Source organism: Rhopalosiphum padi, chromosome 2, assembly GCF_020882245.1.
Source record: "Rhopalosiphum padi isolate XX-2018 chromosome 2, ASM2088224v1, whole genome shotgun sequence".
Classification (NCBI taxonomy): domain Eukaryota; kingdom Metazoa; phylum Arthropoda; class Insecta; order Hemiptera; family Aphididae; genus Rhopalosiphum; species Rhopalosiphum padi.
In genome coordinates, this window is record NC_083598.1 from 25917947 (window position 1) to 25931582 (window position 13636).

The 13636-nt window shown below is 25.6% G+C and overlaps 2 protein-coding genes across 2 annotated transcripts; both read left to right on the plus strand.

The window, feature by feature from the left end:
• The first annotated feature begins 1232 nt into the window (after positions 1-1232).
• LOC132921568 (carbonic anhydrase 2-like) lies at positions 1233-7251 on the plus strand. Its single transcript, XM_060984650.1, has 7 exons — positions 1233-1367; positions 1812-1882; positions 3846-4022; positions 4076-4220; positions 5627-5732; positions 6608-6838; positions 6910-7251. The coding sequence occupies exons 2-7, from the start codon at positions 1819-1821 to the stop codon at positions 7015-7017; spliced, it is 831 nt and encodes a 276-aa protein (XP_060840633.1). The 5' UTR covers positions 1233-1367; positions 1812-1818; the 3' UTR covers positions 7018-7251.
• Positions 7252-8826: 1575 nt separating this feature from the next.
• LOC132921566 (carbonic anhydrase 2-like) lies at positions 8827-12952 on the plus strand. Its single transcript, XM_060984649.1, has 6 exons — positions 8827-9051; positions 9124-9315; positions 9399-9552; positions 10140-10245; positions 12443-12673; positions 12768-12952. Exons 1-6 carry the CDS (start codon positions 8997-8999, stop codon positions 12870-12872), a joined length of 843 nt encoding a protein of 280 aa, XP_060840632.1. The 5' UTR covers positions 8827-8996; the 3' UTR covers positions 12873-12952.
• Positions 12953-13636: the final 684 nt, after the last annotated feature.

Sequence of the window (13636 nt, forward strand, 5' to 3'; positions counted from 1 at the left end):
GATAGGTAATTACTTATCTACTATTTTAAATTTAAATAATTGTAAAGGATGTTTTAATTAATAAAGTACATACTTATGTTTGACTTCAACAATTTTGAAATAATATGCTAAATTACCAGCAGTTACGATTTCCTTATCATTTCAAATTGGTAAAAGTTAACACACATGCAAATTAGTCTAATATTTGAATAATCAAAATGTTTTGTTTAGATATAAATTTTCTGAATCAAAATTGTTGTGTTACCTATCAATTTATTTTAATAAGCCAATAAAAAATAGAAATAACTGTTTTTAGCACATTGTACCAAAGATCTTATATAAATACATCGATATTTTATAAAATATGTAATATTACAAAAGAACCTATCTAAAAAAAATTAAATACATTTTTGTATAGTAATATAAGATTGTATTTTGATATTTTTTATTGTTATCATTTTCTAAATTATTAAATTAATTTGAATGCCATGTATTTTTTATTTCACGTTTCAAAAAAGATCATTTTGATACATAAATATGGAATTTTAAACGAGAAATTAATTTAGTTGTATCAAGTATTTTAGTTTTTAAAAAGCGGAGTAGAGTAATATTATAAGATACTCGCGAAATGATGGTCTACTGCTCCACATATTTAAACTTTAAATATTCATAACTTATTACCTTATTACTCGATTAAAATTCAATTTTTAAACGTATCGAAGTACTTCAAAAAATATTATTTTTCAAAATATGGACAATTGAAAATATATGTTTTTTATTTAAAAAGTAAAATTTTAAAAATAGTGATAATGTACAATTGTTTTATAGTAGACACAAATCATGTTAAAACTTTTTTAAATAAATGATTAATAGATACTTAAGTAGATTACCATGTATATACTATATAGTGTAGTTCAGTATAATATTAATTGCACACCATTTTCAATTTTTTTAGGTATATGAATTATTTATAGATGCATAAAATTAATTAAACTAAAATGCATCAAAATGTATTTTGTGTTATAAAATATTTTATGATAATCAATTTTTAAATGCGCCTCACTTTAAAATATAGTATATGAAAATATTTGTATGTTTAAAAAATAAATACAGAACTTTAAAATTCGACGAATTTCGTTTAATCATATTGCAACATTATTTAATCTGTGCAATTTGTATTCCTTTATGTCGTAATAAATCAAAGCTACTCAATTAAAAAACCCTCCTACCAAGTTTGGTCAATTTGTATAACCGGACATGTACAAACAGAACGACAGTTAAATAAACAGGACAAGTGTGACAATTGTTCAGTTGTGCAAAATAAAATGTATCGTTGACCCAATGTTGTTTTGAAAAATATTTTAACTTCAAATAAGTTCTAAGAACGGGTAAGTAGTATTATGCAGTTGTCTAGAAATATTTCTTTGGTATAAACAATAATAATATAATTTTCATATAAGAATAATTTAATAGATATTCTCTTTATGACAAATATTGTATATACAATATACATTATACATATTAATAGAAACATCTTGTTTCAATCAAGTACTAAAATTGTATAAAACATTGTATTGAATAGTATACTTAAAGGTTCATACAATAAATATTTTGTTATTTTAAATTTATTGTAATTCAAATAATTAAGACCAACTTTACCACAGTAAATACGTCACGGTTAATTTAACTGTACTACCTGCTGTAATATACATTCTTTGTTTCCTTATTTATTTCACAATCAAGGTGTTAGGGGAATTTTATAATTAATAAATATTTTGAGATTCGTTATGTGATGTTCATTGTGTCTTAAGTCATCATGATCGTTGTTACAGCCATCTAATGATTTGGACGTCTGCATTGTGGTTTATGTTTGCTGTTTTGGCGTCTTCAAAATCTGTCAGTGGTTAGTATCTGATTGAAATCATTAAAATATTTATATTAAATACTTAACGTTTAGAATATTAGATGATTTACAGTTTCATTCTTGATATTTTATAACAAATATAATTTATGAACAATAACAGTAATATAAACTTGTGTTTAAATATATTAATATGAATCAAAACTCAAAAGTTTTCTTTGAATCTACATGCGTGGTTAAGTAGGTGGGTAAGTCATGCATTTATTTTTAATTTAATAAAATATTGATAAATTTAAGTCTAAGAGGAACAAATAATTTTTGTCATGATAATGATATCTTTTATTTTTTGTCAGAGCACAACATAATTATATCTTATTTATTTCAATGAATAGGTAATATTTAATAATATGTATTTTATATATAATATTCGGGATTACTTAAAACTTATGTAGTTATGTATAACCTTTTTATCACATAAACAAAAAAATATTCATAATAGTGAAACAATTTTAATACGAAAGTTTTTTTATTTAAAAATATCTAAAATGATAAGTAGTTTTTATATTATTTTATAATATTCTAGCGGAGTATTAGGGGTCAACATAAGAAATTTAACTAGATACCTATACTTCTTTTCAATCATAATATGAAGACTTTTTCGGAGTACCTAAAAATCCAAATTCTGACGAGTAGTTTATTTTCCAATATGTATGAAAATGATCTATACAAAATTTGAACATAATTGGATAACTTTAATCGGTGTCCCAAAACCCTCAAAAGTGTAACATTGCTAATATTTTTGTACGATTGAGTAATTCATAAATATAACAAATACATTATATTATAAATATATATATCAGCTTTTCATACATATAGCAATTTATTATTTAAATATATACGAGTATACTTAGTCAGTCATCATATTTTAAAGTACATATAATACCTAATACATATAAGCACCCGCTTGAGGTAATTTTAAATAAAAATTCTCAAATATTTTCTTTTAAATTAATATAATTTTCAGGAAAATCTCAATTTTAAGTCAATAAAATGTTTTTATGTAAGCAATATTTTATAAAGGTAGAAGATAAATATAATTTAAAACAATATTGTATTATATTATGCCTTACATATATATTATACTTATTCGTAAATTATAATGGGTATTGGGTTATGTTTATGTAGTGTCGCAGTGATCTATCTAATTTAAATTTAAGTATAATAAAACAAATAATAAGCTTTTAAAAAAAAAACGATTACAAAACTCTTAAAACGTTCCTACTTTCTAGTTTATTTCTATTAGGTATATTTAAATTATTTATAACATGGTGGACATATTAATAATCGTGCCTAATCAAATGATTAGTATAATATTATTATATTAATACAAGGTATCTAAAGCTACGGCTTCCATGCAGCGTCTATCGTCTTTTGTGATCTTAATCCAGCGTTTAGATGCTACTGCGAAACCATACCTTAAATTAGTTATTTGAATAATAGCAATATTATCCTAATTTAATATAGCAATTTTTGTGTAATTTGCTTTGTTCTTGGTGTATTTTTTTTCACCAATTTGTATATTTGTTGATAATAATTTTAGACGGTCCTGTAAAAGTGTAAATTGAGAGTTATCGCTTAAATATTACCGGATTCGCTATAAAGTATTGTATCATTTTTGCAGAAGGCAATGTTGACACTTTGTGAATAGGGATTATCAGATAGTTTGTATATAAAAAACCTTCGTGATATTCTTTGTCAAGTGCCAATGAAATGTTAATAAAACTACACCAGTGGCAATGCTTTTCAAATAAAATGCATTTATGCTCTATTTTATTCTTATCATATTATATAATAAAAATAATTAATTATTATTAAAATATATTTTATAATTTATTAATGCATTTATAGCCTTATAGGTATTACTATATTAGGTACATTGTATACTCACTATTACTTAATGTTATCTAATATTGTTTTCATAATATTGAACTATAATTTATTTTAGAATTTGATTCGGATGACTGGCCATATGTTATTAAAGATCATGTGGGTATTAAGCTTCAGTCACCAGTGGATATAAATACAACATACGCAAGCAGGCGATATTTGCCATTTTTACGTTATTTTGGTTATTGGGCATTTAACAGGGCAACAGTGGAAATTTCTAATACTGGACATACAGGTATGAGAAGTTAAATACTATAATAACATTTGTATTAATATTTGATTTAATAGTTAATGTTAAACTTGCCAATAATTCTTATGAGGTGCCATTCATCACCGGGGGCCCACTATTTGATAGTAGGTATGAATTCTCACAGATGCATTTTCATTGGGGTAAAAATGATATGGGAAGTGAACACAAAGTCAATGGACACAAGTAAGTAATAATTTTAATGTTTGAGAATTGTAAAAATTGAAAATCTTTAAAAAAAGTTCTTTTGGAATTTTATATTTTAAAAGGTTAAATATCTACGACGATTACGACATAATATAGAATTTTAATTTATTATGGTGTCCTATAATATTATTATTGTTTAAAGAATATCCAATACATTTTAAAACAAAAATAAGTATTAAAATTGATATACAAGAATTTAGAATATAATACATAATTATTTGTGTGTATGGTAATACATTATTAGAAGTTGTTAATAATTCATACTTGTTTGTCAGTTTGATATATAATAACGTGATCCATTTAAGTGTATACACTCATTATTTCGAAAAATATTAATGTTAGTTATATTTAAAGTATTGTTGAGTGAAGTAGTAGACAAACATTTTGTTGGGTGCCCTTGTGACACCCCATTACGCTAATCTAAACTTAATATATAAATATATTTGTTAGCTATTAACCAATTCGAATTTTTTTTTTTATACCTATATTAAAATACTGCTGACAATATTCTGCTTTAGATACAAAATTAAATAAATTTAAAAATAATAACGATAAAAAATGCTGTTTCGATAATGTAAAAAAATATGTTTGAAAAAGTTAAAAGTTAATGAAATAATAAGTGATGAGTGATGACATATAATAGATCACTTTGTATTGTATTATATAGTCGTATAAATTTAAGTATTGATTTTTCAAGTATATTATGATAATTTCACAAAATTTAAATATTACCAACCTGAGAATACGAGGGTCGTCCTGAAAGTAAGGTTATAAGGGCCGTGTATGACGAATTAAATTTTGTTTTTCAAAGTTGTCACCACGGGTAGGTAGAGGAACTTCTAACGATAAAAAAAAATTATCAAACGCCTCAATCTGTTGAGAAATGTCGTCACAGCAGCCAAACGCGTCAAACAGTTCGCCCTCCGATCACTCCACCTATCGCAGGTGTGAGATACACTTTGTTATTCGGTTCCTTACTACACGTAATATTCAATGTATTTTTAATGTTATAAATTATGATGCATCAAAATAATCACAAAAGAAAATTACTTCCAAATACTCCTCAACTAATTACGTAAGAAAAATATTTAAAATTAGATGTTTTTAAGGTTTCTTAAAACCCAAATTATTTTCTTAATATGGACATTCAATAAAATTTATTATGAATTATAATAAAAATAATTATTATTATTTATTATATTTAATATAAATTATAATTTCCGAGCATGAATATACAAAAAAGAAAAAAAAACAAATTATTGTTTGAAAAATTTACAATCATATCTAATAATATGATTTTTTTCCATTAAGATTTTAGATTTAAATAAATTGAATTAACTATGTGTCAGTGTAAAAGTTAATGATTTGTTTGATTTTTACGTTAGATATGCTATGGAAGTTCATATTGTACATTATAAAAAAGAGTACGGAAGTTTTGAAAACGCTCTAAGTTACAGTGATGGCGTTTGTGTCGTTGGATTTTTCGGAGAGGTAATTAATTTGATATAAATATTTTATTTGTGCACTTAAATAAATATGTGAAAACATTGTATCTTGTATCTCTTAAGTTACACTCACGTGATTACATATTTTCAATTTTGTAAAAAATCGGTACTGAGCTCAAAAACCAAAATTTTAGTACTATATATTATATAGGTATTAATATAATAAACGCAATATTTTCGGAAAAAAATTATATCAAACTATCGTAGTAATACTAAAAGTAAAAAACGACTTTGATAACTATATTCCAAAAACATATCATAAAATATATTTAGTGATATAGCCTGACAATCTGTCTCTGCCTAGAATCGTTATACGTATACAATGATACATCATTGAATTATTAAAATTTAACACGCCCATAAAAGTGACCCACTCAACAAAAAAGATTTAGAAGTTCAGAAAAATGTTTATATTTTAATTTTAGTGCACTTTTTTTGGATATAAGTGTATTTTTATAAAATCATTTTCAGTGTAGTTATTAAAAATTAAAACAAAATTTCAATATCCGTAAGCAGCTGGTAATAGTATATTGTGTGATGAGAGCGTGCATAACTAATTCAGTCACAGTCCAGGGGGTGACTTGTGCGATACGAGTCGCAGTCGATGGTTATATTTCACCAAAAACTGAAGTTGCCTTCCCACACAGGCCACATATTACTGTGATATTATTTTTTGTCCCGCCGATTCATAGAACAACACTGAAATATTGAAGTAACCCACCAAATACCTAGTATTTTAAATATTAATCAAGATGTATTGATGTTTATGTACATTTATCCGATTTGAACAGTAACTTTGTTACTATTCAAATTTCGTTGAGCATAAAAAGTATATACTCTCCGCTGGGATTTCTTTTATAGGTATCATCAAAAGACAATCAAGATATGGCTAATTTTATTGCAGATTTAAAATATATAGTCCAACCAAAATCGTCGATAATTAGAAGTTTTAAAGAAGAGTTTTCTTGGATAAAGAAAACAGCTTTAAAACAACATTATTATACTTATCATGGATCTCTAACAACTGAACCGTACACAGAATGTGTAATCTGGATAATTTTTACCAAGCCCATTAAAATATCTAGGAGACAGGTAAGATTATTATATTTTTTACTAAATCAATATTAATTTTTTTTTTTTGAATATTCATTCGATTTCAATAGTTAATGGAATTCAGAGAGTTACATTCAAGTCATCACGGAGTATTAATAAATGAAAATGACAGAGATCTTCAACCATTTAATAATAGAACAATCCTTTATGCATATTAAACTTATAAAATGTTATTAAATTAACATCATTGTTATTATTTCTATTGATTACTTTGTATTATTAATTATATTTTTATCAAAGTTATTCAAGCCCGAATTAAAATATTTAAAGATCCGGGGGGCCAAAGTTTTCAAAAGGCCTTAAAAAAAATCAATTTTATTTTATTATTATATATTATATAGTTAAACTAATAAATAATGATTTTAATAAAAAAACAACTTCATTGAAACTTATTCCTATATTTTTATTTTATTTAACTATTAATTATATCAATTTTAATAGAAATTATAATATAATATAACAATGTTCTTTTAATATTATGAATATAGTTTATGTAATCATAAAAATATACTGTGGTAACTACTGAGGTCTTTATAGTCTTGTAGCCCTAGGGCTATGGAACGCTCTACTCCTTAAACCTGGCTTGAAGTAATTGTTAAAGTGTATTATTAGAGTTTTGACTTTTGGTTATGAATTATGAGATATTATCAAAAGTGAAATTATAATAATTCATGATATTATAAATTTCTTAGTGTACTGTAACTCGTAAGATATATATTTTATTAAATATACGTCTTTTGCGCATGGCGCATGTATTATTTCCGTCTTCCAAACGTACTACACAGAAAATGTGCGTTCAGCAGAATTAGTTTTGCGATGAAAGCTTTTATTAAAGCAAATACGTATAAAGGTATGAAAATTATCTGATTTTGTTTGTTTAACTTTTATGGTAATTTAATCTTTAAGAGAAAATAAAATAATGACTTAAAGTAATATAATTTAAAAATGCTAATCTAACCTAATATTACCGGAGAAAATAATAACTTTCCTGATATGTAATGAGACAAGCAGCAGCAGCAGCAACACTTATTTGTTGAACTCCTTTGCATTCCTCGTGAATGCAATGACTCGGCGATCGACGATCATGTGTTCTCGAAATTTCAAGCGTTTATCGAAGATACGACACCGGTTACTGCGGTAACCTGGCTCTAACGACAGGACAACAGTAATCCCGACGATGTTCTCAGGAAACAGCGGACAGAAACGAACCAGGTGCCAATGAGACCGTAGCCATAGCCGAGCCATTCAAAAAAGCTCTATTACGAACGTACTTGAAAATACCCGTCACCAACCTAATACTCCGGCTCGCTATTCGGGTGTGCTATCTATAGAGAATGCCACTTATTTGCGGGGGATATTCTATGTGGATGACCAGCATTTTCTATACTATTCGATAAGACAACCACCTATTGTCAATTAACGTCGTGCCAATACTGGCCCGGTGAATTAGGGACCAATGATCAGGTTCAACCCCTCTTTCCACCAAACACTTGAACATATATTGAATCATTTTAGAACACTATAATTATTTTTATTTTATTTAATGTGGTAACACATTGATACCCGTTATCTGGATCAATGTGATTAAATATTATTTCATTATTCTTCAAAAAATAATATAAATATATACAACTGATTACTGAGTAAAATATTACATAACTATGTATTTTAAAAAAGTTCATCACTGGTATAATTGTGAAATAAATGAAATAAAATCGAAGAATATTTACACATATTTAAAAACAAGTGTAAAATTTATCTTTTTTGTTAATATTATATGTAATAATCAACTATGAACCATCGACCAATAAAATTATGAGACCTAATTCAAATATTTGGCTATCTAATACCTATAATTTAGGTTAATAAATTAATTTAACACGTGCACATTAATTATTTTTATGAAAAATAACTAATAGTAATTGTTTAAATAATTGCTATACATTTACGTAATAAAAATATATTGCCAACTTGTAAGTATTTCATATACAGTTATGCATTAGAAATATGTTTATAATCTGAACTTTTTAAAACTTTGAATTGAGTTTATTTTGAAAATTTTGGTGACATTTAATTTTTAGACTTTTACCAGTTCCTATAGCCTTGTAGTATAATAGTATAAGGCACTGCTGGAGAAATGTTTAAAATATTTTTATCTTTATCCGTATCAATTTTAATTCTTTATGGACCAAGTAAATTATAAATAATGCTACATTTTCATCATGTTTGATAGGTATTTAATAATATTTTATTAAAAAAATCAGGTATGGAAGTATTTGGCGATAATCCTAATCAATGGCCATATATCGAACAAACATTTGTAGCTGGTGAAGTTCAATCGCCAATTAATATATTATCGAATTATTCTTATAACGCCAGTTTGTCAAGTTTGTTATACTATCGATATTGGCGCGAAGAGAGCGTTGAAATTAAAATAGGAAACAACGGACATGCACGTAAATCAGTTTCATTTATTTTTCCAAAAATTGTGTGTAAAAATAAATTTAAAACTAATGAAATGATTGCTTATTTTTTTCAGTTCATGTTCATAGTGTACGTGATGAAACGAGTAGTATTACAGCGCACATTACTGGTGGACCATTATTTGAAGAAATATATACATTTTCTCACATTCATATATATTGGGGTGCCGAAGATGAAGTAGGAAGTGAACACCAAATCGATTCTCAGGGGTAAATTGTATTTGATAGTCATTTTATAGTACTTAATTTGTTCGAAGTGAGATAACATTATATTTTATTTAATGTTAATTTCGATACATCTAATTATATACATGATGAGAGATATGGTAATGAACCAAATTCAGTTAATAAATAACATGTAGACTGTAGAGTAAGTATACTTTAAGCTTGTCAAACATGTTCAATATTTATCTCTATTAAAACATTTTATATACAAAATTAGTGATTGGATAATATATTTAATAAGTATTTACAATAAGTATTTTTATTATAAGTAAGTTAAAATTTATTGATGTTATAATAATATATTATTTATATCAAGTTACATAAAAAGTTGATTAATTTATTGGTTCACTGAAGTTGAATTAACCAATCATGTGTGGTTAAATAATTAATGTTTGAGGAACAATTAGTTCAATATTGATTTACTAAATGTTAAATGATAACTAATAAGTTTATGTGACTTGACATACATTATTAGTATCTAAATCTGCCTACAAATAATGATAGTATTCATTATTTTATTAAATTTTAATTTTAATTTTAGTAAAAATAACCACTATATTGTTCATTTTTAGTTATCCAATAGAAGTTCAAATGATACATTATAAAAATGAATATGGTCATTACGGAAAAGCTATAACTTATACTGATGGTATTTGCATTGTTTCATATTTTGGAAAAGTATGTAAAAAAATTGGAGAAAGTAGGTACTACTGAACTAGGTACGAATACGGACGTTTTGGCGTTGGGCCTATTTGGCGTTAGCCGTTTTATCGTAACCTGAAGTTGTTTTGGCACCATCGCCGCTCACTAGATTTACACGTTTATAAAATAAATAGTTTTTTTTATAATATCATAGTATTTTTTAAATTTTATTTGAAAATAAATATTATTAGAATATGATCTAAGACAATAAAATATAAAAAATATAAAATAAAAGCAAATTGTGCGGTTAGCCTCTTATTTTAATGTAATTAATATATTTATTATATACAATTTACAAATGTGCGCTACTTATACAAATAATAAAAACAATATAATAATGAATAAGTACCATAATTATGGTACTTATCATAATTTTTTTATTTTTGTTTCAAATAAACTGTAATATTGTAGGTATATGCTACTAGACAAATATTATGATATTACACAAAAATAAATTATTTATTGTAAAAATGTATAAATTGGATGGGCGGTTACACCACCAATACGTCCGTGTCTGAGCTGCCTACAGCTTAAAACTAGTTTAACAATTAAATGATAAGAATAATTTTTGAGTGAAGATTGGTAACGACGATATAAGTTTCCTATAAAATATGCATGTGATCATTGGAATGCAGAACATAGTTATATAATAAAGAAAATTAGTAACAAGACGGCGAGTATTTGATTGAAAAGTTTGAATATTTGCGGAACCCGTACAGCCATAAATCTATAATGGATTAAAAATAAGTTTAGAAATATTTAATTTAATAATATTATTTTGAGTGTTGATTTATACAACAGATTCTGATGTAGGTAAAAGCGTTTTCTATTGTTAAGCAAAAATATTATTTTTTTGTGTAAATGTAAAGTTCAAATGTGCCATTTGTCAAAAGCAATAGCTAAATATTTGGTTGAAGTAAAACATCGTATTTGTATTTCATCAAAAGTTATATTTAAGTAGAATCTTTCTCTTAAGGAAAAGGTTACGTGTAATTATTTATTCTCATTAACTTTTAAGCGCCATTTAAAATAATAAACGGTTTGTTCGTTTAGAAGGTTGGTGAGGTTTTTGGCAGCAATAATTAGATCGTCGTGGTAGGCCAATGTTGCCTTGTCATCTATACATAATCTGCGACGAGGGTATTATTAAGAGTTTGTTGGTCTAAGAAATAGATGGTATGAAGAAGAAAACTAATTGAGATACATATTGGAAATAGAGATAAAAAAGTTTGTTCAATTAATTGGCCTTCTTCGGGGTCATTATAAAGGCGTGAGACTTATTAATTTGTATTGATTGTTCTTTGCATAAGACTAATGGTCCAAATTTCGTTCTTGTTTTTTTGAAGGGTAAGAAGGTGATTTATAGTTTAAGTATTTGTAAGTTGTTTTACAAGGTGAGCCATCATTTGTTGTTAGTGAGACTACTGAGACTATATGAGTTGTAGTAGTTGACTTTAAATTTAGCAAATACCAATTTTCTTTTTTTTTTAATTGTCGGTTGCGTACTATAAATTATAATAATTGATAATTATTTATAAATACCAGAATTTATAGTAAACAATGGTATCATGTATAGAGAGTATTAAAATAATTTTGTCTAAGGTGCGATAAGTAATACTGTAATTTACTCGTTAGCAGTTACAAGTTTACAAGTAGAATGAGTATCAAAATATTTTAGTGTAAATAAATAAGTGACGTGCGATAGTGAGAATAGACTTCTCAGACCAATCTATATATACAATTTAAGTTTATAAAAATATAATTAGACATTTTTTATGAATCATACAGTCTTACTCTAATCTAAATATATTTATTATTGCACGAAATATTAATTCGGTCCATATGGAACAATTAAACATTCTTTTATGTTGTAATATATCTCATAATTTTCTTTTCAGTAAAATAATTCGTTTTTATAGCGACGTTTGAATTTTAATGGCTTAGTTATGATTTTTATGAGGAGAAATGGGATCACCTCTAGCTTAGTTTTTGTTGTTGTTTGACATTGTAAATTAATGATAGAAAGATCTAAGAAGTCCTCATATTTTAAATTCAAACAACCAGGATCCCTTAGGCCGAATTAAAAATATTATTACATTGTTTTGAATTAGACATTTGAGAATGTAATATAATTAAAAATTCTTACGTTTATCATCGTATTTAATATTTATAGATATCAGATCAAGACAATCCAAAAATGAGTAATTTTCTCACAGCTGTGCAATCCGTTCAAAATCCCGGATATAGTTTTATTTCAACATTTGATGTTCACTTTCATTGGCTGATAGATGTAGCTCAAGACTATTGCTATTATGCGTACCCGGGATCAATAACTGCATATCCATTTACTCAATGTGTCACGTGGATTGTTTATGAGAATACATTCGATATTAGCCAAGAACAAGTAAGTTAATTATTTAAATTCTATACAGATTCTTTAGTAAATATATTGTATAATATAGTTATAGCATAATTATTTTTATTTAATATTTATATAGTTGGCAGTTTTTCGAACATTAATTGGAATCGATGGAAATTATTTAACAAGTATAAGCCGTAGAATGATGCAACCATTTAATAACCGACCACTTTGTTATGTTTAATTAAAATTCATTAATATGTACCTTTGCAAAAGTATATTATGATCGAGATAAGATGATTAAATAAATTCAATAAATTATAAGATGTTAGTTTATTTACCTGTATGGTATATTGGAATTTATGTATGCATATTGTATATTTATAATTATATAAAAATACTTGTAGTCTGTATAGACGAGAAATTGATGTATAATATTTATTATACCATATTTATGATATATTATATTATTAATCAAAACAATTATTTTTGTACTTTTTAGAGATTCTGAACGAACCGATAATGCCAATATGGTTTACTACTTTACTAGTTACTATGTATTTTTTTTTAAATTATCTTTTCTGTGAACTTTTTTTTAAAGTAAATTACTCTTAAAAAAAGTTTTATGTGCCATATTAAAAGATTTAAATTGAAGTCCAAATATGGTTTTGAAGATGTCATTTTTTGATTTTCTAGGCAGTTCCTCTCTATTTGTCCCCTATAAGAAAAAAATAACAAATAAAAACTGTAAATGGTTATTATTAAAGATTCTATGTCTAGGAATGTATGTATTAATATGTATTATGATAAAGTCCTATTATTATTATAATGAAAATATGATATTGATCATTGTTCATTAGTCATTAGTCATAACTCATTATTATTCAATATAATTTCGCATCCCAAACGAACATGATAATTTTTGACGGAAATTATCTTGCTGAAAATTTACATTCAATGGTATTATCAAAATATTATGCATGGACATAATAAGAGTAGAATAAAATT